Raw genomic sequence first — 24782 nt, 5'->3', positions numbered from 1 at the left:
AAGTTTCAAGTGTTGTGCAGTTTAAAATGTTAAAAAAACTTCCGTGTTATCAAAATTTGATTTACCGAAAACTTTAAGATGAAACGTTATGTTTTTTTTTTTTAGAAAATTTTCAGCTACAAGAGTATAAATCCCATCATTGACAATGGAAATATTATCTATGCGTAAGCTACTTATTGTTCGGTTGGTAAATGTTAATATCAAGCTTCCAGAATATTCTAAACCATCAGAGATAAGGCGATGATTATATTCCCTAAAAATCAATAAAGTAAGTCTCGTGTTCATTGATTTATGTGTCTGAAAAAACTGTGAGTGTTACCACTGTAAAAAAGGTTCTCGACATGCGGAGACATTAGCCAAGAAAGTTACAGATTCACCACGTAATCTGGATACTTGTCTCTCAACAGATGTCAGACTAATGTAGGGATGATTCGAATCTGTCGAAATAAGAACCCAGTAATCATTTCAAAGAAGTGAACAAAAAGTAGAGAATCAAGACCTACCATATACACATATATCTACTTCAGTACTAATCGTTTTATTAAACGATGATTTTATTTGGCATATGTAATTCCCTGAATCTCTAAATGTAACGTTGTCAATTATAAGCTCAGATGTTATTACATCTTCTATGAAGAACTGATTAACATTTTCTCGAATAGTGTTTGAAATTATCCTAGAAGTCTAATAAACGTAAATACTATATTATTTGTAAAATTTGTCGGAAATATACCAACACTTGTGCAGTTATTGAAATAATTTTAATAATATACAAGTATTTAATGTTACCGTGTTCTGCGGAATTTTCCAAAAAATATTGTAAACGGCTTCTCTTCTCACTTTAACTGTACACTTAACACTAAATCTCGAGCCTGTAGTCATGTCTTTTGAACCATTCATGATTGTTCGCGGCCAACTCATACATCCGTATAGTATATAGAGATTAACTTTCAGAGTAATTGTGTATGATGAATTTTTATGCTGTACGGAACAAGTAAACAAATCAGAGTAGGGTCGAAGTCTATTCTTAATAATGTAACCAACTTTGGGATTAAAAGTTGTATTTTTGCCGAGTTGAACTACCTATAACAATAATATTTTTAGTTTTCGATATTTGTTTCATAGGTAAATTTTGACAAAGTCACATTACGTTTCCATTTTTTTTCAAAGTGACTTTAATTTCAGGAGAAGTCGTCTGGCACGAAAGAATTACATGTCCATCACATCCAGAAGCCAGTAAAAAACGCCCTCTTACATTTTCATGCACAAATGGATTTCTGTTGGCTGCATAACAATAGTGAAACTTTTTAAAATATTTTTTGTGCAGTAATACAATAATTTTTGATGATTTTAAAATGAAAATTAAAGTGCTAAAATTTTTTATTAACTTACATTTGACATAAACGTATATCCAAATAATTTTTGGATCATGGTGATTTTTAATTGTCAAGTTAGTTATTTGTTTGCTTTCATCAGCACAACAATACCAGCCAGTGTCTCCAAAAACAGTTGATGATCTAATAAACGTCTTGTTGGTGCTCCTGCCTTCTGGTATAACATCTGGTCGAGAAGTCGTCTGTTATGAATGAAAAAAAAAGTGGTTATCGTTTTATCTAAAGACCTGCTTATACAACCTTCTTGTTCATTAAATATTTAAGTTATATAACTTACTCTACCCCATGTATTGTTAGTGGGAAAATAAAATTTGACGTAGCCCGTGCTTATGCATGTTATGTTAAGGGTTTCTCCTTCATTTATCTGCAACTCGGTCACATTTGGATGGAGCTGAATCTTATATCCATGGCAACCTACAAAATTAAAAATCAATCTTAGGATTTTCATCTTCTTCGTCTACACCGTTCCTTACAGGCTAACTATGCTTGAGCTATCACACTCGCTTTTTACAATTTTTTAAATTAAATTCATGGTTTTTTATTGGTCATTAACTATTTCATTATACATGAAAGTCCAGAAAATGGCTATTTTTTAATTTTTCCAGGACAATATGAAGCATCACAGTAAGAACTTTATTTAATGGAAATTTGGAAAAAAGTTTAACATAGTTGTGTTCTTAAAGACAAAAAAATTTTTTTAATAGGGGTCCTTTAGCTTTGTTCTATTCAAAATTCAATTCAATAAGTTTTTATTTTATTAGTCAATAGTAGAGATATTTTTTTTTATTTTGTAGCTATCTAAAAAGTAAGCAAAAACAGGATATGGACAAGTATATTAATTATAAGTTTTACCACTTCATTCTTCACATCGATACTAGAAGCAAATATTCCGAAAAATACTGCAAATTTAATAAATTATCAACTACACGCCCGTCGAATTCTGCATAGGCCTAAGTCGTAAGGATCCTAGCGCATCGGATTATGAGTACGTATTAACAAAGATATTAAAATCACTAGCCAAAATACATGCGAAGGTAACAGATAATATCACCTTATATTCTTATACACTTATTTAATGCAGTATTTTAATTTAAAATTGTATACACACTCTCTTGAGAAGTATTCAAAAATGTTAGTTTGTTTTTACTTGAAGGTCATAACTTTTCTGCAAAAAAGGGACTTTACCAAGTTAAAAATCGCAACAAGAGCTATCAGATACAACACAACCTGAGGAGTTATAAGTTATTTTCAATTATTTTCGATCATTTACCATTTAAAAATTACAAATAACGAATACGCAACATAGTTTACTATTAGTCAAGGGGCTTCCACGTGGCACAAATTAGTTTTTTTTTAAATTTTATTCAAAAAATTTTTAAATCGGTTTTAACAAGGCAAATCCAATAGTCCTTTACCAATCCTTTACTCACTTTAGAAAGATACATCTATTAAACTATAGTGTGAAAAGAAATACTTCAAAATTGTAACTAAAAATATAAGTTGAAGTGTACCAGGTTATGCACTATCAGAATCAGTTGCGATTTTAGTAATAGTTTTAAGATAAATTTTATAAGTATACTTTAAGGAAAAATAGAGTGATAGTTGTATATTAAGGACAGTTATAAATTTAAAAACGTTAATTGTAATCTTATACATACCTGATAAAATCATTAAAAAAATGAATAGTTTTTTCCACCGTAGGAGAGTCAGTGGGTCCTTCAATCCTTGTAAGTTCGTCATTGCTGGCTGTAGGGTGTGTCTCACTTGAAGGTCGAATGGTTAAGAATTGAAAATTTGCAGCCCCATTTTGAGATTTTCCATTTGCAATAAAAGTATATGTAAAAAATGTCTTAAAATTACTAGATTTCTATATGTATTGCTTACTTAAAGAGCCTTTCTAGGTACTTCGTTGCAGTGATCAAACCTATAAACGAAGAACTGCACAGGTAGCATGTAACAATACTATAAAGTGACTTTGCCTCTTACAACCCATTGTACACAAGTGCAGGTCTCTGATTTGCTAAGTGGCAATTAAGTTAGTTCACGCTGATATGTAGAAATAAAACTTACCATCCGCTGTAAGCCACCTGTCCTCATTATGCCTCTAGTCTACTCTACTGCGGCTCCCCCGTCGTTTTATTGTTGAGGCACATATTAAAATAGCTTCGAGTCCAGATAGTTGTGTATTTAATAGCTTTAGTAATAATTTTTAAGTATTTCGTTTCAAACTTTTATTTAATTTACCTTATGTATGACGAAAGTATGAACCTATATTAATTTAACAAATAAAGAGAAATTATTGTTTCCCTGAGAATTGCTAAGACTCGGGCAGTTGAGTGGAGTTAAACGATAGTACTTCTAGGAAATTGATAAATTACAAAATAATGGGAAATTAGTTAACGTAAAATTTTCATGTTGCCTAAGTAATTGACTTTGAATACAAGTAGCAATTATTCATATATTGGCGAATAAGCAACTTCAACTATTAAATTTAAAAACACAAAACTTTTGATTCAATTAATATGCGTTTTAATTGTATTCTAGAGGATAAAATTTAATGCGATTTTCACATTTTATCAAAGATTCCCTGTTTACTCCAATTCAACTTATATTTATTTAGGAGAACTACTTATGCTTTAAATAGGTAATCAATAGTACTTTTAAAATAGTTGAAGAAGACTTTGCCTTTTATAACTAATTGTACACAAGTGTAGCTTTGTGATTTATTAAACAGCAATTAAGCTAGTCCCCATTATTCCTTCACTTTAATTTACTGCAATACCCACAATTTGTTTATTGAACTACGCGTTTTGATAACTTAAATCCTGAGTGGTAATGATTTTAAGTGGAAGTGACACTTTTTTTTCGATGATTTGCATTTGACAACTAGTTGTACGCATAGAAATAACTTATGAATGTCAATCGCGAAAAAAGGGTATTTTTATCACTGAAACCCGTGTTCACAATTTTCTCTGACATAGTACATGTCGTTGCGAGAAATGTAAGTATATCTTAAAGGTGTGTCTTAAAATTATTTATTTAAAAATCGAGGATTAAAATGGGTTGTCTTTTCTGGCTTTCCCAAAGTAACGACAGCATAAACCTATGTCAATTTCACAGGTAAAAGCAAACTGTAATATTTTTTTGTGAGCTTCTAAGATTTTGTCAGTCAAACAAAGTTAAATGATATTACTTTCGGCAATTTTTAGGATTACAAAATTATGTGAAGTCATAGTTTTCTTTATACAACGATTAAGGATATATTAAACATAACAACCCAACGTTTACCGTTCAAAAATATTTTATAAGTTTATTTATGTAATAAAATTAACGCTTAACATAACGTAACGTAACACGTAACAGCCGTTTCAATACACTGTACCGTCCTCAGACGTAGAGTATTACAAACTGAACTTATTTGGCTGTACAAGTCATCCATATTATACAAACGCATCCATATACACTAAGTTTCTATGCGCAATGGTAACAACATTTACAATATGCGTTATTAATACTACGTACATTCGTTACCAATTCAAAACTGGCAAATTATTCAAATTTAACTGACAACTGAGTAGTCGGTCAGATTGTCTGAGCTGTTAATTTCAACTATTTTTCATGCTTCTACAGTATTTGACTGTTCGTGGCTTCATATAAAATTTATATCTAAGATTAAATTTGCGATCGCATTCTAATGAAGGGGATGCGCAGTATAATAGTGTTATTTTTCTTTATGAAAGCTTTTTAATGCTCTTTCATATGTATATCAAACTTTTCTACCTACTTTTCCAACATATTCTTTTTCCCATGAGCTACATTTTAATAGATTTACACCAAATTTTTTACTTTTTTTAAATTTGCTTCAACCATTTTTAATTTATTGACAGTCTAAAATGCTAATTCAATGTTATATGTCTTTAATCTTGTTTTAATAATTTTTAAGAGATTTTCAAATTGTAATACAGTAATATTTAATGTATTGTTTCTGACGCTAAATATATATATTACGAGTAGCTTTTTTAATCAGAGGTGTTAATTAAATCAAAGTTATAATCATTTTTTTCGATTTACTTTACGATCTCCACTTCTTGATTGTAATTAATGTTTGATAGTGGAACAGTAAGTGATCTCTGTATGTAATTGGCAAATATTGCCATTTTAAGTAGATATAAATAAAGCGATCTATTATAAATTGTGATACTTGTGTATGTTGGTTAATGATAGATGCCTAATTCCAAACAATCTCGCTCTCGAGTAATAGTATCATCCAAACAGTTTATACCGATGTTTTTTTTGACAATGAGATCAATAATAAGGTAAAAGCTGTTCAAAAATTTTTAATACTTATGAAATTATCTTTGTGTTCATTTAAAAATACAAAAAAAGGTCTACATGAATATTTGCATCGATTATTGCTTGATTGATAATACATAATTTCATTTTCTAAACCATTCTTCTGGTTCGAGAAATGAAACTAACTTTTTTCATTATCGTTTATGTTGTCTGTTTCGTTCGACGATATACTGTCGGTCGGCCCCCCCTCCTGATCGTCTCGGCGCTTCATTACGCCACTGCCGCTGGCATCGACGGCCTGTGCCGGGACCAGCTCAGTTCGTCTCCTGATACACAGGTTCACGCATCAGCTGGCCAGCTACAAGCCTCTACCAGCCAAGCCACACCAGCAGCAGCCAGCAAGCCGCTCGAGACAGCTAGTCTAACAACAATATCAGCAGAGCATAGTACGCAGAAAGTACGCTATTCATTGTCACCGGGTTCGCTTCCCTTGTACTCAACAAATAAAGAGTTTCTCAAACATTGGTCCTTCGAGCCGGATTCAGCAACAAGGAGAGAAAAGCCGGCACGATGTAAGTACGCATTAAGTCCTGCGTCTTGTGTTAATGCGCGTGTCTTGCACGTCCACGCGCGTTAATTAATGTAGCCGGAGGTCATGGCCGCCACGCTGCCCATGATACGGATTGCGTGGCAGCTGTGGTTCTCGTTTGTCAGCCACCGCGGCCTCCATATTGCAGGCGTCGCCGACTGGCGCTCGCGAGTGCACGCGCGCTTGGGACCGCCATATTGGCTGCTCGCTGTGCGAGCGTTAGCCAATGCCGCCGCCATATTGCAGGCGTCGCCGACTGAAGCTCGCGCGCTCTGGACCGCCACGGCCGCCATGATGCCCGTGTCGCGGATTTGAGGTTTGGCTGCTCGCCGTGCGAGCGTTAGCCCCCGCGGCCGCCATGTTGCCCGCATCGCATGACTGCTGCTCACAAGTGCACGCGCACTCGAGACCACCACGGTCGCCGTGAGGCCCGTGTCGTGGATTTTATGCAGCCAACTGAGCGTCTGGCGCCTTGCTGCCTCGCTCGCAGAGTAGTCATCCTTTCCGAGCGCCTGGCGCTGTGTCGCTTCGCTTACGAAACAGTTGGCTCAGCAGAGCGACTTATAACTGATCAAGAAGCGTCCGCCTCGAGTTCCGTTGATGATTCAACGTCGAACTCGTTATATTCATGATTTTCAGGGAAATCGGACAGGCGTCAGCCCTGTTTGCCACCCAACAACGGCTTGGCGACGTCATCGCTCGGTTCACGGCCGCTGTAAAGGCCACCGAGACAAGCCACTGGACCCCAGGCCTCGTCACGGCTCGGCTTGAGCTCTTGGACGCCTACTGGAATGACTTCCAGGTTAACCACGTGGGTTTGTTGACCGCAGAAACCACCGAACATGGCGACGCCGCGGACGACATATATGCCGCCGCAGGGGCCAACTTCGTCGATGCCCGGTCACACCTGTGTGACGCTCGGCTCGCACTAGCCCCGACCGGGGCCCACGGGGAAATCCACCCAGCCGGAGAACCGGCACCACATCGTGGGCCCAAGTTGCCTACGATCACCATCCCGCCCTTCTCGGGACGACGAGAGGACTGGTAATCCTTCAGGGACCTGTTCCGAGCCCTCATACACAACGACAAGCAGCTAACGGACGTTGAGAGACTCTATTATTTAAAGTCACTCTCTCAAGGCGATGCCAAGGCCGTCTTGGACTCCGTGCAGATCGTTGGGTCCAACTACCCGACAGCCTAGAGCCTACTCGAGGCCCGCTATGAGCATCGGCGGCTCCTCGTGCAGGACCACGTTGCGGCGCTTCGCAACATCAAGCCTCTGCGGGACGAGTCAGCTGGAGGTCTCCAAGCGCTGTTGGACACGCTTGAACGTGATCGCGATCAGCTTAGTGCTCTCGGCCGCCCTGTCGCCTCCTGGGATGATTGGTTCATCACGTTTGCAGCAACGGGCATGGACGCCACCACAAGACGTGCTTGGGAAGACGAGCTGGAGAAGCTGGAGATTTCCAGCGACGTGCCCGGTGATTCCTGGGCCACCTTTACCATGCTGGCTGCGTTTCTGCGGCGCAGATGCCGCACTCTCAGCTCCGTAGAGGCTTCTCATCTAGCGCGCTCAGCTGGCTCCACCGGCTCACGAGGGCCCTCCTCGACACACGCAGGGCGCAATTTCCGCTCCCTCACGACCCAGGAGGCTCCAGCGAACTGTCCGGTTTGTCACGAACCCCACTATCTCGGGCATTGCGGTCAGTTTCGGGATCTGAATCCAGCCGCCAAGATGCACATCGTATTCCAGGAGAAGTTATGCTTCAACTGCCTGAAGCCAGGGCACTCCCTGCATGACTGCCCCTCCAAGTCGGTCTGCCAGCGCTGCCGGGCGGCGCACCACAGTCTGCTGCACGACAGCCGCAAGCGCCGGTCCGAAGCTCCAGGATCTTTGGACCCACCCAAGTATGCGAAGCCAACCAGCTCCGATCTTCTCAAGACTCCTGATAAGTCCCGGCAATGACTCGCGGTGCTTCCGACCGCGCTCGTCCAACTCAGCGGCGGCCGGGGGCCCATCGTCACCGTGAGAGCCCTCCTCGACCCGTGCTCTGAGATCTCGGCCATCTCTCTCAAGCTCGCTCGCCGCGTGAAGGCCCCTTTGGAGGATTCTAGAACCAGCGTATCGGGCATCGGCGGTGAACACGCCGTAAGGTCGACACTCCGCGCCAGCCTGCGCCTGATGCCAGGGGATGGCACCCCCAGTTTGCATCTGAAGGCGCTGTGCATACCCCACCTCGGTCTTTTAACTCCTGCGGCCCCGCTTGACCCCAGCATCCTGCGAGTCTGGGCCAGCCTGCAGGACCTCGCCGACCCCGACTTCGGCCTTCCTCGTGCGGTCGAAATTCTCATCGGCGCTGAGGTCTACAGCCGTCTGCTGCGCCCTGGGTACCATCAGCGTGGAGAGATTGTCGGTCAGCATACAGCACTCGGCTGGACTCTAGTCGGGTGTGCTCCTGGGCGCCCCTTGGACAGCGCCGTCGCGTGTCCGACATTGCACGATGAGCTGGCTCCACCCTGGCATCGCGAGCTCGTCATGCTACTCCAGCGCTTTTGGGAACTTGAAGAGGTGCCCTTCGTCTGCCGCCGCGCGCCCGATGACATCGACTGCGAGCGGATTTTCGCCAACTACCAGCGCGACGCGGACGGCCGTTATATCGTGCGTTTGCCTATGAAGCCCAATGCTGCACCGCTCCTCGGCGATAGCCTGGCTAGCGCCCTGGCCTCACTGCGATCTCTACACCGTCGCCTCCAGCGGGACTCAAAGATGGCGACCGAGTATAACCGCTTCATGAGCGAGTACCTCGCCCTCGGTCATATGAAGCAGCTCTCCAGCCGAGAGCTCTCCGAACCGAGCAGCACGGTCTGCTACGTCCCGCACCACGGCATCTGGCAACACGGGAACCTTGGACCAAAGTTGCGCGTCGTGTTTAACGCCTCGCACCCAACCTCGAGCGGCTACAGCCTAAACGACATCCTGCACTCCGGGCCGAGACTCCAGACCGCACTACCGACAGTCCTGCTGCGATGGCGAAGACATCGCGTCGCCTTCTGCAGCGATGTCCAGATGATGTTCCGCCAAATCTGGGTCGACCCGCGAGACGCAGACCTTCAGCGCATCGTCTGGAGTCCCGATCCAAGTCAGCCGCCTGTACACTATCAACTGCGCACCGTCACTTATGGCGCGACTTGCTCGCCCTACTTGTCACTGCGTGTAATTCAACAACTCTGCCATGACAAAGGACACTTGTGGCCGGACGCCGTACCTATCGTCATGAACGATCGGTACGTGGATGACATCCTTTCGGGTGCCGATGACCTCGAAACGGCCCGCCAGCTTCGGGATCAAGTAATTGGTCTGCTGCGCTCAGGCGGATTTCCACTCCGGAAATGGGTCGCCAAGGACGCCGAACTTCTGGCTGACCTTACCCAGGAAGCTTGCCTGCGCCCTACGTGGCGTGAACTCAGCGACGCCGGCCTCGTCAGCGAGCTTGGCATCAGCTGGGACCCAGCCTCGGATACTTTCCGGCTCACACCCCCGGCAGCTCGAGAACAGGACACCAAGCGGAGCATCCTTGCTGGACTCGCGAGCCTCTTCGATCCTTGCGGTTGGCTCGCGCCGACCATACTCCAAGCCAAGCTACTTGTGCAGGATCTCTGGCGCGCCCGGTTAGATTGGGATGAGGTCGTGCCTGCATCAATGGCTCTTCGATGGTCAGCTTTCACCACTTAGCTGAAATCAATCCAAGGCTTCTCCATTCCACGTTGGATTGGATTTTCGGCTCTGTCGAAGATTCACCTCCACGCCTTTTCAGACGCCAGCCGCCGCGCGATGGGCGCGGTGGTGTACTCCCAGCTGCAGGACTCCTCAGGGCAAGTCCGCTGCCACATTCTGCTTGCCAAGACGAAACTTGCGCCCATCCGAAGCCTCAAGCCGTCAGCCACGCCCCAGGCTCGCATGACGATCCCTCGCCTTGAGCTGCGTGCCGCGCTGCTTGCTGCGAAACTACTGCGCTTGGTCGTCAGCGAGTGGAATATCCCTATTAAGCAATGCTACGCTTGGTGCGACTCCCAAGTCGTTCTACGCTGGCTCCGCTCCGCCCAGCCGACCAACCACGCTCTTGTCGACAACTACGTCACCCACATCCAGGAGGTACTGCCACCGCACATCTGGCGCTATGTGCCTACTCATGACAATCCTGCCGATGTGGCGTCTCGAGGCACCGATGCCCAGACTCTACACCGCCAGCAGACATGGTGGACTGGCCCTTCCTGGCTGTCCGAAGGCCCTGATCGTTGGCCCCAGGAGCCCTCCGAGCCGCCACAGCCCTCTCCTCCTCGCCTCTGCAACGTCACGCAAAAGGTCGAGTTCGACCTTCTCCGACTGTTCTCCGATCTGGGCGTCCTCCTGCGCACCCTCACCCACCTGCGTCGGTGAGCGAGACTCCATCTCGGTCGAGCCCCTACACGACCGATGCTCTCAGCACCGACGGCTACCGAGTTGACCGATGCCTACCTCGCTTGCGTGCGCTTGAGCCAGCAGCGTGCCTTCTCTGATGAACTTGCACTGCTTCGCACGGGCCGCGCCCTTCTCAAGCGGCACCCACTGACATCGCTGGCAGCCTTCGTCCATACAGACGGCGTTCTGCGTGTGGGCGGTCGCCTCCAGCACGCCGAGATGACCTTCGCGGAGCGACACCCACCCATCCTTGACGGCGCTTGCCCTCTCGCCACGCTTACGATCGCGTGGGCCCATCACCGAGCGCTCCACGGGGGCTTTCGCACCACCAGCGCGTACACCGTCAAGCGTGCTTGGATCATCGGTGGCTCCCGGAAAGTCAAGGCTTTCCTACGCAGTTGCGTTACTTGTGCTCGCCTCCAAGCCCGATCAGCTGTCCAATTGATGGCTCCTCTCCCACGGTCACGAGTTACTCCCTTCCGCGCCTTCGGTCGCACTGGAATCGATTACGCTTGGCCGTTCCACGTCCTCGCAGCTAAGGGCCGAGGCGTTCGCACCACGAAGGGTTACATCGCCATATTTGTCTGTCTCACCACGAAGTCACTACATCTGGAGCTCGTAGGCGATCTATCAACCGTCTCCTTTCTTGCGGCTCTCACCCGCTTCTCTGGGCGCCGGGGAAAACCGTCTGAACTCTGGAGCGACAACGCGACGTGCTTCCATCGAGCTGACACCGAGTTGCGCGACGCGCTCCGTCTTGCTGAGCACCGGTGGGACCTCGTCGCAGGTGCCCTAGCGGATCAAGGTATCGAGTGGCATTTTATTCCACCCGGGGCCCCTCACTTTGGAGTTCTCTGGGAGGCCGCGGTCAAGTCCGTCAAAGGTCATCTCCGACGAGTCATGGGCTTACGGCACCTGACATACGAGGAGTTCTCAACCGTCTTGGTCGGGATCGAAGCTGTCCTCAACAACCGACCCCTCACTCCACTGTCGGGCGACATGGACGACCTGGGCGTGCTGACCCCCGGTCACTTCCTCATCGGAGCACCCCTCAATTCAATCATCGAGGCCGCGCCACCCGATCAGGATCTCGACCATCTGGCTCACTGGGAGCTTGTCCGGAGCATCAGAGCACAATTCTGGGCCCGATGGAGTCGGGAGTATCTTAATACTCTTTAACAGCGATCGAAGTGGATCACCCCTCATCGGAACCTGACCTTGGGTGATATCGTCGCCATCCTTGACTCATCTCTACTCTCGACCAACGGCCGCTGGCCTCTCGGCCGTGTAACTGGTGTTCACCCTGGCCCGGACGGCCTCGTACGCGCTGTGACCGTCCGAACGGCGACGGGAGAATACACCAGGCCAATCACGAAAGTCACGCTGCTTCCTGTGATAACCCGGACGGCCTCTCAGCCTGCATCGCCCGGAGGCGAAACCGCTCTGGATACGGCGGGCGGGACTTGAAGTTTCGTTCCTGGAACGAGGCGGGCGGGATGTTTCGTTCGACGATATACTGTCGGTCGGCCCCCCCTCCTGATCGTCTCGGCGCTTCATTACGCCGCTGCCGCTGGCATCGACGGCCTGTGCCGGGACCAGCTCAGTTCGTCTCCTGATACACAGGTTCACGCATCAGCTGGCCAGCTACAAGCCTCTACCAGCCAAGCCACACCAGCAGCAGCCAGCAAGCCGCTCGAGACAGCTAGTCCACTAAAAATATCAGCAGAGCATCGTACGCAGAAAGCACGCTATTCATTGTCGCCGGGTCCGCTTCCCTTGTACTCAACAAATAAAGAGTTTCTTAAACATTGTCTATAATAAATTTTTAAAATAAACACAAAACTGCATTCTTATTTCTGAGCTGTTATAAGGACAAGCTGATATAAAAAAATAAAAAAATAATGCCAATTAAGCAGCAAAAATACTAGCAGAAAAGTTTTTGTATTATGGTTGGAAAAAAATTATTTTACTGTTTCAGTATTTCTGTACCTAAACCTGGATATAAAGCGTCTTAATAAAGGCACTTTTACGCTTCTATTGGTCAAACTTTGTTAGTTATATTCTTAGTTCAGTAAGTTGAAATTTATTGTAAGGAACCTTATTTTTACACATTATTGATAAATTCAGACAGAAATCGTTTATTTTTGTCACGTATGCATTTGAAAATATCGTATTTAACATTCCGTCTTGTTTACTACATGCCACTGTGAAAATTGTAAACAATTATTAATTTACTTTTTGATGGTCTTATGTGTTCCATCTCGTCATCCTATATCAATACATGACAGGGTTTGATTAACGTATGTTTTCAGCAAACTTTTAAAACTCATTTCTGCTAAAAAAAAGTCATTGAAGAACCATTAAACAACTTGAAAACCTGAGTATTATTGCACCAATAATTATACTTAATTTATTAAATTTCAACTAAGCATCAGCTTTTTATCTGGGATGATAGGCTTGCACATTTATATAGGATGGGGTTACAACTTGGGACAAGGTGTTTACGTAGTTCTGCCGGATTAATGGAATTGTTATATCATTTGGTAATAATGTTGTAGCTACATCATCTTCCTTTCTTCCAAACTGGCCTTCACTGTTAAAATTTATATACTCATGATAGAGTTTTAAAAAATGCATTTTGATGTCGTTTTGTAAAAGTTTTTCAATACGTTTGACCAAACTTGTAAACGACGGTCTTAATATTGGCTCTTCCTCCCAGCATTGTAGTATGATATTGTAACTAATAAAAGATAAGCAACATAGAGTGAGAGTTATATAAAAATGGTATTTTATATACAAGAACTTTCTTTTACATGTCTTTGGTAGCATAACAAGGTCGACCCAATCTATAGCCTGTAATTAATTTTTGATACATCACCTCGAACTCTACACCTGAATAAGAAATTTGTGCAAGAGAGAAAAACTCCTAAAGTACTACACCAAATGACCATACATCTGATATAGTGGAAAAGACTCCGTCTCTGATGGACTCGATGGCCATCCACCTCACGGGAAACTTCCCAGTGCATTGTTTCTTATAGTTTTCATCTTTGTACAATGTCTTGGCTAAACCAAAGTCACAGATCTTAATAATGTTGTTCTCTGCCAGGAGTATATTTCTCGTGGCCAAGTCACAGTGCAGCACCTAAGAATACAATTATTAGCATACAATTAAAGTTAGGTAATACAAAATCAGAAACAGGTAACTGATAAATTTTAATTCGCTTCGTGCATCATTTTGAAATAACGCCACCTGCAGGGGAAAATATGTCGATGCTAGCTAACAAAAATACACAGCATTTGATGTACAATGATGGATTACAAGTGTTTATTTCAACAATAATAAATATTTAAAAAGAAACATAAGTTTTTTTAGTCTCAAATAGCATTTTAACAGCAATTAATAGTTTTTTTTTATTTCATGGAAAAAAAGTAAATTTCTGGAGTGAAATGGATATAATGTACTAGTGAGCATATTGAACATTACTTTTGAATGTGCTCACTTAAAATTACTTTACGAAATAAATTGATATTCGAGAAAAATCGCAATACTAACCAAAATAATATAACCATGAAAGGCGAAAAAAAGTATTTTTATTAAGGTACTATTAAATAGGTATTTTTAGGCTTAAACGTATACTCGACGACCAAGAAAACATGTGAGTTATTAAATATAAATTACTGTTAAAATGAACGATTATGAAAAATCGTTTTCCATTAAATACTGTGTATTTTTGTTAGTAAGTATCGACAACTTTTCTTCACGTAGGTAATGTTGTTTCAAATTGCTGCAAATACGTAACACAAAAGTACTGGCCTTTTTTTTTGAAAGATACTCCATGCCATTTGCTACCTGATAAGCCCATAACAAAAGATCCTCAGTACAGAGATACATAATATCTTCATTCACGTAGTCCCCTTTGTAATTAGAACGCCAGTCTGGCTGAGTGTCATTATTACAACTAAAATTATCATTGGATTCGATGGAGTCACCAAAGTTCTGAGCTTTTGTGTGGTAAAAACTTGGCTTATTAATTGGATTTTCATCGCACAAGGTCGTTCTAAGATCGTTAGAAATCTCGTTTTTTTTCCTGTAGGCCCCAAAAAAATATTTGGTTGGTTATATTTATGATGCATAGTAAACTAAAATTTTTTTTTGCTTTTTTGATGCAGTTAGAAAATTTCTTCTAGTAAAACCAACTTTAATTCTCTACTCTAAAAAATTTAATCTTCTCACAGTTTAGTAAAAGAATTTTTATTCTTGTAAGTGTACTTTAAAAGTTCTGTACCCTAATTTATAAATAACTTTAAGATAAATGTTAAATTCCTATTTGCTTACGACATAACTACAATAGCAAACTGAAGCCGAACCAAAACAGTGTATACACTTAAAGTAATTTAGAAAGCAGCTGAAACAAGTTTCGGGTTACACACTTAACTACTTGAAAATAACAAATATAATATCTATTTTGCGCTAAAGATAACTATTTCAGAAAAAAAGTTAATTGGGCAGTTATATCTTTTATTCTTAGTTTGCAACAAAACCATTAAATTAATCACTTTTTTCTACATATAGGTTCATATCAGATCATAAAGAAAAATACTTCAATCATGTGATGCTAAAGTATCGTTAAAAATTAAAAAGAGTTTCTAAAAATATTAATTAACAGACAAAACCAATATAGAATAAAAATCAGTAGTGTACCAAACGATTATACATTCACATGTATTTACACCGTTTTCTGTATAAGTTTGTTAATGTATCGTCTTATAAGGAATCTACTTATGTTTTTATCTCTTTCAAAAATAACTCTTGCTAAAAAAAAGTTCTATGATATTGAAGCAGCTGTAACATAATAACTTAATAAAAAATTTCCTTAAAAAATTGTTGAAAGGGACATATTAATTCCTTAATTGCAACACACTGATGGTGTATGAGCCTTATTTCACTATATTTATGTATACACACCTTCATATTAGCAGGAATACTATTTGACTTAAAATTCAAACATGTAAGGCATAAAATATGTATTATACAAAAAAAAGATATCTAAAGTTCTCAGATCTGCTCTGCTCTGTGGTTCAAACCCATAATTTATTACGGGCTCGTCCTCTATTGCATTCAGCAATGATAAAGTAAATATACTTGACGTTTTTCATATAATATATATACGATAAAACAGTGGATAATTGTATACCCCGGAAATTTCTAACCATTCAAAAAGACTAATTTTCGGAAATTTTGCGCTACATTGCAAAATGAACGTTAGTAATTAGTTAAATCAATACCTCTTGAGATGTTCCCCTATACATGGATTAATTTCACCCGTGTTTAAATCAATTTGATTGATAAAACTTTTTCGATGACAAGAAAGATAGCTTTCCAAGTTCCCAAATCTGCAAAACTCAACGATTACTAAAAGTTCACCTACAATATGGTTTAATTTTTTTTGTTACACAATTTGTTATACACATGGAGTTGTACAGTATTATGTAAATTCTTACGTTTTGCTATATTTTTGGTACAAGCACCCAAAAGATTTACGACATTTAAATGTTGTCCTAAATAAATCATAATTTTAAGTTCCTTTGCCAGTGTGCTGATATACATGAGATCTGCATTTTTGCGAATTGTTTTTACAGCTACAGTGGAAATAGACTTTTCAGCCAGAATCCCATTAGCTTTAGCCTTAAACACAACTCCAAAAGCCCCGCTGCCTAATTCTTTATCTTAAGTTGAATACATGGAACGTTTTACGTTATTATAAATCACTATGATGCTAATATTTATGGTATATTTTTAAGAAGATTATAGATTTTACCTAATCTTACGTTTTTTCTAGGAATCTCCCATCTTTTGTCGTACGGTAGGAGATTTGGCTGATCATCTACTGTTAGCCTTGGGTTTATAAGATCAACTGCTCCTTCTTTTGAATGCGTAAGACCAGTTTCTAATCGTTGGTTTTCTTTAAACTTAAAATTGTTATCGATGAGAGGATACAAATTTTATCATATAGCTAGTTTGACTTTTTAAGTTTAAGTGTTTTAAAAATGATAACAACTATGAATTACCTTAGCATATTGTGCTTTTAAATAAAAGTAAATTGAAAGCGATACAAGAATGGTAAAAAACCACACAATCAGTCCAATCCAAAAGTTAATTTTTTGGTTTCCTGAAGTGAGAATAAATTGCTTTAATTTCAAAACGATTCGTTCTTTTTCTTAAGAAAAATGAGTAATCAAGTACATTTCGATGCCTCTTACGAAGAACAACGGAGCTAAGATTTTCCCATGTTAATTCAAAAGGAAAAGTCTGAGCTCCGTTGCTCTTCGTAAGAGGCGTCGATTTGTTGTATGATAAAAAAAAATTTTATTACAACTTAATATTTTTCAAATATATATAAACAAGAAATTATAGCCAAAATAAAACAAAATTTTATAGTTGACTGTAACACGAATTCACTAATTCTTCAGAATAAAAGTTAAATTTTGTAGAAGATAGCATAAATAACTTTATTGAAAAACTCTCCAACTCACACAAATATTATTTTTAATTTTAATTTACTTAACAAAGCTTTTTCTATTATAACCAGGTATAAAACTTTCTTCTGTATTAATTTATATAAGAAATTTGTTTAGCTAAACGTATTACATAACAAGTTTTTTTTGTTAGAAGGCAGTACGCCTTTGTCACACTTAAATGATCATTAATTATATTTCGTAAGAAGCATACGTACAATTACAAGTATTGGCAATCGTTACCTTTTACAATAATTATTTGAGATTTTGTAACCAGCCCGAAGCCATTATCTGCCAAACACGAATAATTACCACTGTCGCGTTCCAAAAGATATCTTATGATTAATTTTTGATTTCTGTCCTCAAAAGCGAACTGATTTGATGACTTCAATGATGAACCATCTTTGAACCACGTAACGTTAGGTGTTGGAGTACCTTCAAAGTAACATGATAAATAAACAGGATTTTCAGGATCCTTTGCCAATCGTGTTATTGCAACATCATTTATACTTTCACGGGTGAAGAAAGCTGGAACTACAATTTTAAAAAAATCATGAAATTGAAGATTTAGGTTACGAAACTTTATAGAAAAAAGAAAATTTTTTATCGTTACTATTAATTTTAAGAAAAAATTTCTCTGACATTTCTTTATTCAATAAATTTTTTGCAGTGCAATATAAATTTTTTTCATCCAAATGGCTCACATTATTTATGAACATAATGGCACGGTGAGTGTAGTTAGTTTTTTTAAACATGACGTGTATTTTTTCTAAAACATTGAAATAGTCCGATTATTTAAGGTGAGATAAACTATAGAATCGTCGAAGTTTAATTAATTTCTGGTACAACGTCAATTTACAACTCACCTGAATCTACATCAGTTTTGTTTTCATTATCACGCCAATATACTTCAGAATATTCGTAAATGACAGCAAAACATATTAAAGTAATATTTTGGCCTTCATGAAACTTTGTTTTTGGTTTTATAACTCCATAAGACATATTAGAAATTCCATCTTTAAGTAAATAAGTAAGTTCTTACAATTTTAGAAATTTTAAATTTTGAACCTACTAATTCGATTAAAATTTCAAACCTGTAATGTAAATATCAGATTTATCACTGTTACATCCATAACTATTACAAGCCGTGCACTTGATTGTTGACTTTGCTTGAGATCTTACTGTAACTATAGACTTATTTTTACCAATGTTAATTCCTTCATTTTTTTCCGTATCCCTTAAATACTTAATGATAGTTCAAATTAACAATAAATTAACAATATAAAAACTAACTAAGATTTGCGTTGCAAAAAAATCAAACCTGTAGCTCCGATGTTTTATCAATATATTTAAACTGTCTTGGACTACTTATATAGCTCCATGATATATTAAATTCAGGATTACTTTTGATTAGGCAAACAAACATCGCAGTCTCGTTAAAGCTATAGTAGTTCTTAATATATCTTGGATTAAACCTCACAGCTGGCTTATCTACAAACATCAAAGTGAGTTATATATTGTTACAAAAAAGAGTAAGAGTAAGAGTAAAATATATCAGAACAAATTCCATTTTCTATTTCATAAAAAGAATAAATAAAAATTAAGTTAAAACAACCAGAACCTCCGTTTTTTTTAAATTGAGATTATCTAAAAAAATTTAAACACGAATATTACTTTATTAAATCTATTATTTACCAAAATATTACGTGAATCAAACACATAACAATATACTACTAGCACTAACAAGAAAATAAGGTTCAACAAAACGTAGCTACATATCACTAGTCTCACAATGTAAGTGTACTTGAATAAGTAGGTATTTTCTAATAATTCTAATACCTGTGATATAAGTACTGGTTTTTAAAAATTTTAATGAAATTGGCTACTTATGTATTAGTTACATGGAAGTTTAGAACTATCAGTAGTTATAAAAATTTAGTACACAAAATGTTTTAATCTAATAATGATGACAATTTTGAACATGCGATGTAACGCTGTAAGTTTTTAGCTCAATGAATCAAGACATATTAAAATGGCTAGTAATTTAAATTCTTAGAACGCACATCAACTGTATAATCTTTAAACAATGTATTATTTAATACTTAAAAGGTACTTTAGTATCAAAAGTATTTCGTGTACCAAGAACCTTAAGATGAAACGTTATGTTTTTTTTCCCCGCAATGTTTTCAGCTGTTAGTGTATAAATTCCATCATTGTCGATTACAATATTTTCTATGTGTAAGCTACTTGTCATTTTGCTATAAGTTCTCGATATTATGTTATCTGGATGTACGAAAAAATTGAAATTTCCACCATAATTATCCTCCCTGAAAAATAATGCATTTTTTTATAAGACTAAGAGCAGGCAAGTCACATAATCATTAAGTAGAATTGTATTACCATTTCAAAGCAGGTTCTGGACATGCAGAAATATTAGCTAAAAATGTAACAGATTCACCATGTAATCTAGATGTTTTTTTCTCAACAGACGTCAGATTAATGTAAGCACTGTTGAAATCTATCAAAAAAAAAAAAAAATTTGAAGAGCCAATTGATTATTATAAAAAAGTATTAAAAAATCAATCCAAAACCTTACCATATATACATATGTATACATGACAACTTTCCCTTTCATTAAACGATGATTCCACTAGGCATTCATAATTTCCTGCATCTCCAAACGTTGCATTGTCAAAAATCAGCTCTGATGTTATTATATTATATTTATAATACTTCCTAGCCACTTCTTTGACTGTATTTGGAATTATTCTAGAAGTCTAATATATTTACATACTTTATGATTTAGAAAATGTATTAGAAATGTTACATACAAATTTTTGTCATTATTAAGACATTTTAACGTTGTAAGAATGTTTATTTCTACCGATTTCTGCGGAACTTTCCAAAAAATGTTATAAGTGGCTTCTCTGCTAACTTTGACGGTACATTTGACACTTAATCTTGACCCTATAGTGATATCTTGCGGACCATCCATGTTTATTATCGGGTAACTCATACAGTTATCATGTTGACTAGTTGAGACTCCTATTTTAATTGTGTGTGATGAATATTTTTGATTTATTGTACAAGTAAATACCCTACCGAACAATACTTTTTTATCACTCATGATTTAACCTATTTTGGGATCAAAAGTTATCTTTTCATCAAGTGTAACTTCCTAAAATTATTAAAAATAGTTCTAAAATCAACAATATTTATTTTACAGACACTTCTTAAAAAAGACTATGAAGCCTTACATTCTCGTCTTCTTTTAATGTTACTCTAAATTCAGGAGAAGTCGTCTCGCATGGGAAAATTATGTATCCAGCACATCCAAAAGCAAGTAAATACCTCCATTCTTCATGGACGTGCACAAAGGAATTTTCATAAGCTACAAAACAAAATTAACACTTTTACATTTATTTACAATGCAACAGTATTGTAGTATTTCATTTTTTATCAAAAATATAAAAGAGCTGAAATTTATTATACTCTTACATTTAACATAAACGTACATCCAAGTGACTTTCGGATCATTGTGATCTTTCACCGTCATACTTGTTATTTGTTTGCTTTCATCAGCGCAACAATACCAGCCAGTGTCTCCGAAAACAGCTGATGATCTAATAAATGTAATTTTTGTGCTCCTGCCTTCTGGTATAATATCGGGTTGAGAGGTTGTCTTTATTTAATGTAAAAATTAGTGGTTGTGGTATTATTTAAGCGGTTTTTTTTAACAACCTTTGTAATCATAAAAATTATTCAAGTTATTCAACTTACTCTGCCCCATGTATTGCTGATAGGAAAATAAAAATGAACATAGCCATTGCTTGTGCATGTAATGTTCAGAGATTCTCCTTCGTTTATCTGCAACTCGGTCACATTTGGATATAGCTGAGGCTTGTACCCTTGACAGCCTATAAATTTAAAATTTAGTCTCAAGACGCATTACAGTTTTCTTTATAAAAAATATTATTGCATATAATGTGAAAATAATGATAGTGGATAGTCCTATAGTAAGAGGAGGAGAATTTTCATAATTTTTGCACTCAGCTACCCAAAATAGGACGAATAATTAGCTCTACCATAAACTGAGTTCTTCAAGAAACCATTCATAGTGTAAACATTTCTTAATTACTCATTAAAATAGTGAAAAAAACCCAACTCTAAAAAAATGTGGCTTATTAGATTGTAAAAGAGTTTAAACTATCAACCCTGTAATCATATTATTTAATGTCAATAAATGTGAGTATAAAAAAATATGTGTTATGAGCATTGAAATAGGAAGGAATTTCGCTTGTGGTCTGCACTTAATAGTGGGCATTTTAAGCAAGTTTTAAAAAAACCTTGTCAACTATTCTAAATAAATTTTTTTTGTATTTGTCTTATAAAATTTAGATAACTCTACAAAAATTTAAAATGAGGCTGAAACCTTCTATATGTTCACTGGTTTTTTCATAAGTATTAAAATAATTTGGCGGTCTAGGAGCCATGAAATTATACTTCATTAAAAATTAGAAAAGCTTTTGTTTGCTAAGTAGAGGAGATCTTTGTTTGTAACTACCTCACAATACCATTATACTTGGTTTGAAATTTGATTTTCATTACAAAAAATTAATTTATGAGTGGTTACACTACTTGCAAATACAGAAGTGTAAGGCTCTATAATGCATTGGATGTACCTAAAAACTGCATTATTATTTGTATGCCCCTTGAGTTAAAATACATATGAACACTTTCCTAAACAATTTAAATCACTTGACTGATATTAAAGACATCACTGATTTTTTAAAGAACGTTTAGGTATCTTGTTCATAATAAGTTTTAAATAATGTATAAAATAACCTACTATTTTTATATTATTCAATCGTTATAATATATGAAACTATAGCTTTTGTTATGCCCTACAATATTAGAATGTTTTACAACGAACTTAGAAATTTTTCCTAACAAATTATTAAAAAAATGTATTTTTCGATTAACAGATTATTTTATAAACTAATTATGTACAAAACTTGATTTTCGTCTCTGAGCTACTACAAGTATGGCAAAATAAACGTTTAAGGCGTTGGATCATTACAATATTGGGTAACATGCTGAATATGACTAATTTTTTTTTTTTCATTAGAACTATGTTATTAACATTTTTATTTTATAGGACTAAGTAGGAATAAAAATGTTTCTGATATAGTAGAAAAAATACTGGCTCAAAACGTCTCATGATAGGGCTGGAGATAAATAATAATTTTTTTTTTAGGATTCCTGTGGTTTAACTTATGTACAAATTTAATTTACTCATCCACGAAAATCTGTTTTTTTTTTTTAATTTTAACATGTCATTAAAAATTTTTTTAAATCTTCAAGAAATCATCAAACTTTTATATGATAATACAACACTCTGAGCTAAAAAACTGTTTATGAAAATAGTTCTACGGCTATAGGTATTATTATAAGGATCTTTATATTTACACATTGGTGATAAATTTAGATGGAAATTAATTATTTTGGTCACGTACGTATAACAAGTATTGAACTGTCTCAGTAGCCTAAGGACCTTAAGCTATGTTCTATGCAAAATTCGATGAGTTTTTATTGTATTAGTTAATAATAGAGCTATTTCTTCTGTTTTGTAACTATTTACTAATCAAGCAAAAACATTAGATAGAAAAAGACACTAAAAAAAATGTTCAAAAAAAATATAACAATTATCACCTAAAAGCCATGCAGCGGTGAAAGGTAGTATTAGTTAATGCACTTTTTAAATTTATTTTATGCAGTATATTAATTCAAAACTGTAAACATACTTTCTCTTGAGAAGTAATAGAAAATAAAAGTTGTAACCCCGCTTTTCTTTGTGGTTTGAGGTTATAATTTTTTTGCAGGAAATAGTACTGTTACGCGGAAATCTTGCTGAGACTAAGTAAAAAATCACTACGAAAACTATCAGAAGTTATATAAAATTAGGAATATTAACTTTTTTTAATAGCAGATGAATTGTTTAGACATTGTTAATCTTATAGGGCGATATAATTTCGTCCATCTATTTGTAATTTAGAAAAAAAGGTTATATTATTATCATTATATTTTTAAAAGGAAAAATTAATCATTATGCAAGTACTACTAGATTAAACGTTCGTGTTAACTGCCCCTATAATATATATCAATACGCGTTGAAGCTATCGCGTTGTATACGTCAATTCTTATTTTTTAACTGCCTTAACTTATCCTTTAATTTCCATCGTAAATTTTTTTACATAAAAATTTTCCTGACAATTTAACTATTAGAAGTATGGCAAAAAATAAATACACAATACAGTTGACCAATAGCCCAGCAGCTACAACAGGACACAAAATAGAGGTTATAAAAAATTTCTACTATCACTCAATCGATTTTTTAGACGAATAAATAAATAAGATCAACCTGTAATATTCATGATATTTATAGAGAGATAGTTATGAAAGTGGTGATACACATGTCTATTGCATGCATCTATTGAATTGCAATGTATAATAAAGACTCAAAGATTGTAACAAAAAAAATAAATTAAAGTGCAAAAGCTGATGCAGTATCAGGACCGATTGCAATTACAGTATTGATTTTGAGATAAATTTAAAAACAATACTGCGAGAAAAATGAGAAGAAGAGTTATACGTGGGATATGAAAAAAATAATCTCATACATACCTGATACTATGACAAGAAAAGTGAGTAGTTTTGCCCACCGTAGGAGAGTCAGTAGGTCCTTCAATTTTTGAGAGCTTGACATAGCTAACGATAAAGGGTGTGTCTAAGTCGTAGGTCAAATATTTAAGGCTTAGAAAGTTGGAGCCTGACTTTGGCCTAAGCCATAAACAGTGTAAATAACTGTAGGGAACGTCTTGAAATTACTTGACATGTAGTTGTATCGTTTATTTGTGTAAAGCCTATGAATGCACCTCGTGACACTGGTCAATATAGAATCGGAGAACCATACACATGGTATGTAGAGATACTAGACAATGAATATTGCTTGTCACCCACTGTTAATAGCTGTATAATTGTGATTTCCTAAACGGCAATTAAGAAAGTTCCTACGGCAATGTAGAAGGAGAACTTACCATCCGCTATTTGTTCTCTGTCCTTATCATAAGTCTACTCGACTTCGTTGTTTCTACCAGCGTCGCTTTGTTACTAGACTGTTACTATTTAATGATTAGATTACTCGAAACCTTAGCGATCGTAAATTTGACGGCTTAAAGTTTTATAAAATATCTATTTAGAGTTTTTGCATTATATACCAGATATATGACGTAGGCATGATTCTATATAGGTTTTACAGGTACTAAAAATCTTTGATGTCTCCTTAAACGTAACTTAAGTTTGTCATGGATTGAGTTGATGAAAAAAAAAAGAAAACTCAAAATGAAATATAACTAAGTACTATTATAAACAAATTATCTGTAAAAATAATGCTATGACAAAGAGGTTTATTGTAACAGGCTAAATTCCAAAACATTAATAATATATTAAGAGCAAAAGTAATTATTTT

General features: G+C 37.7%; 3 protein-coding genes, 1 long non-coding RNA gene and 1 pseudogene across 4 annotated transcripts; 2 read left to right on the top strand and 3 right to left on the bottom strand.

Annotated features, from left to right (window-relative positions):
- Positions 1–1141: 1141 nt before the first annotated feature.
- LOC149374342 (uncharacterized) lies at positions 1142–3176 on the bottom strand. Its single transcript, XM_089594033.1, has 4 exons — positions 3053–3176; positions 1672–1808; positions 1393–1576; positions 1142–1284 (listed from the first exon to the last, which is right to left on the bottom strand). Exons 1-4 carry the CDS (start codon positions 3132–3134, stop codon positions 1142–1144), a joined length of 546 nt encoding a protein of 181 aa, XP_089450159.1. The 5' UTR covers positions 3135–3176.
- A 3474-nt stretch (positions 3177–6650) lies between these two features.
- On the top strand, positions 6651–10009 carry LOC149374341 (uncharacterized). Its single transcript, XM_089594032.1, has 4 exons — positions 6651–6856; positions 6916–7320; positions 7480–8235; positions 8278–10009. Exons 1-4 carry the CDS (start codon positions 6651–6653, stop codon positions 10007–10009), a joined length of 3099 nt encoding a protein of 1032 aa, XP_089450158.1.
- A 741-nt stretch (positions 10010–10750) lies between these two features.
- LOC149374340 (uncharacterized) lies at positions 10751–11914 on the top strand. The gene has a single exon (XM_089594031.1). It carries the CDS (start codon positions 10751–10753, stop codon positions 11912–11914), a length of 1164 nt encoding a protein of 387 aa, XP_089450157.1.
- Positions 11915–11986: 72 nt separating this feature from the next.
- Positions 11987–18256, bottom strand: LOC149374339 (vascular endothelial growth factor receptor 1-like; annotated as a pseudogene).
- A 2122-nt stretch (positions 18257–20378) lies between these two features.
- LOC149374338 (uncharacterized) lies at positions 20379–20810 on the bottom strand. The gene is made up of 3 exons (XR_016293135.1): positions 20753–20810; positions 20512–20645; positions 20379–20432 (listed from the first exon to the last, which is right to left on the bottom strand). It is a non-coding gene; the product is annotated as an uncharacterized LOC149374338 (long non-coding RNA).
- Positions 20811–24782: the final 3972 nt, after the last annotated feature.

Source organism: Copidosoma floridanum, unplaced genomic scaffold, assembly GCF_036245765.1.
Source record: "Copidosoma floridanum isolate Cflo_tuat_1 unplaced genomic scaffold, Cflo_Japanese_pri ptg000020l, whole genome shotgun sequence".
In the NCBI taxonomy this organism is placed as follows: domain Eukaryota; kingdom Metazoa; phylum Arthropoda; class Insecta; order Hymenoptera; family Encyrtidae; genus Copidosoma; species Copidosoma floridanum.
The sequence above is the reverse complement of the archived record's forward strand: the minus strand, read 5'-3'. Positions and strand labels throughout refer to the sequence as shown.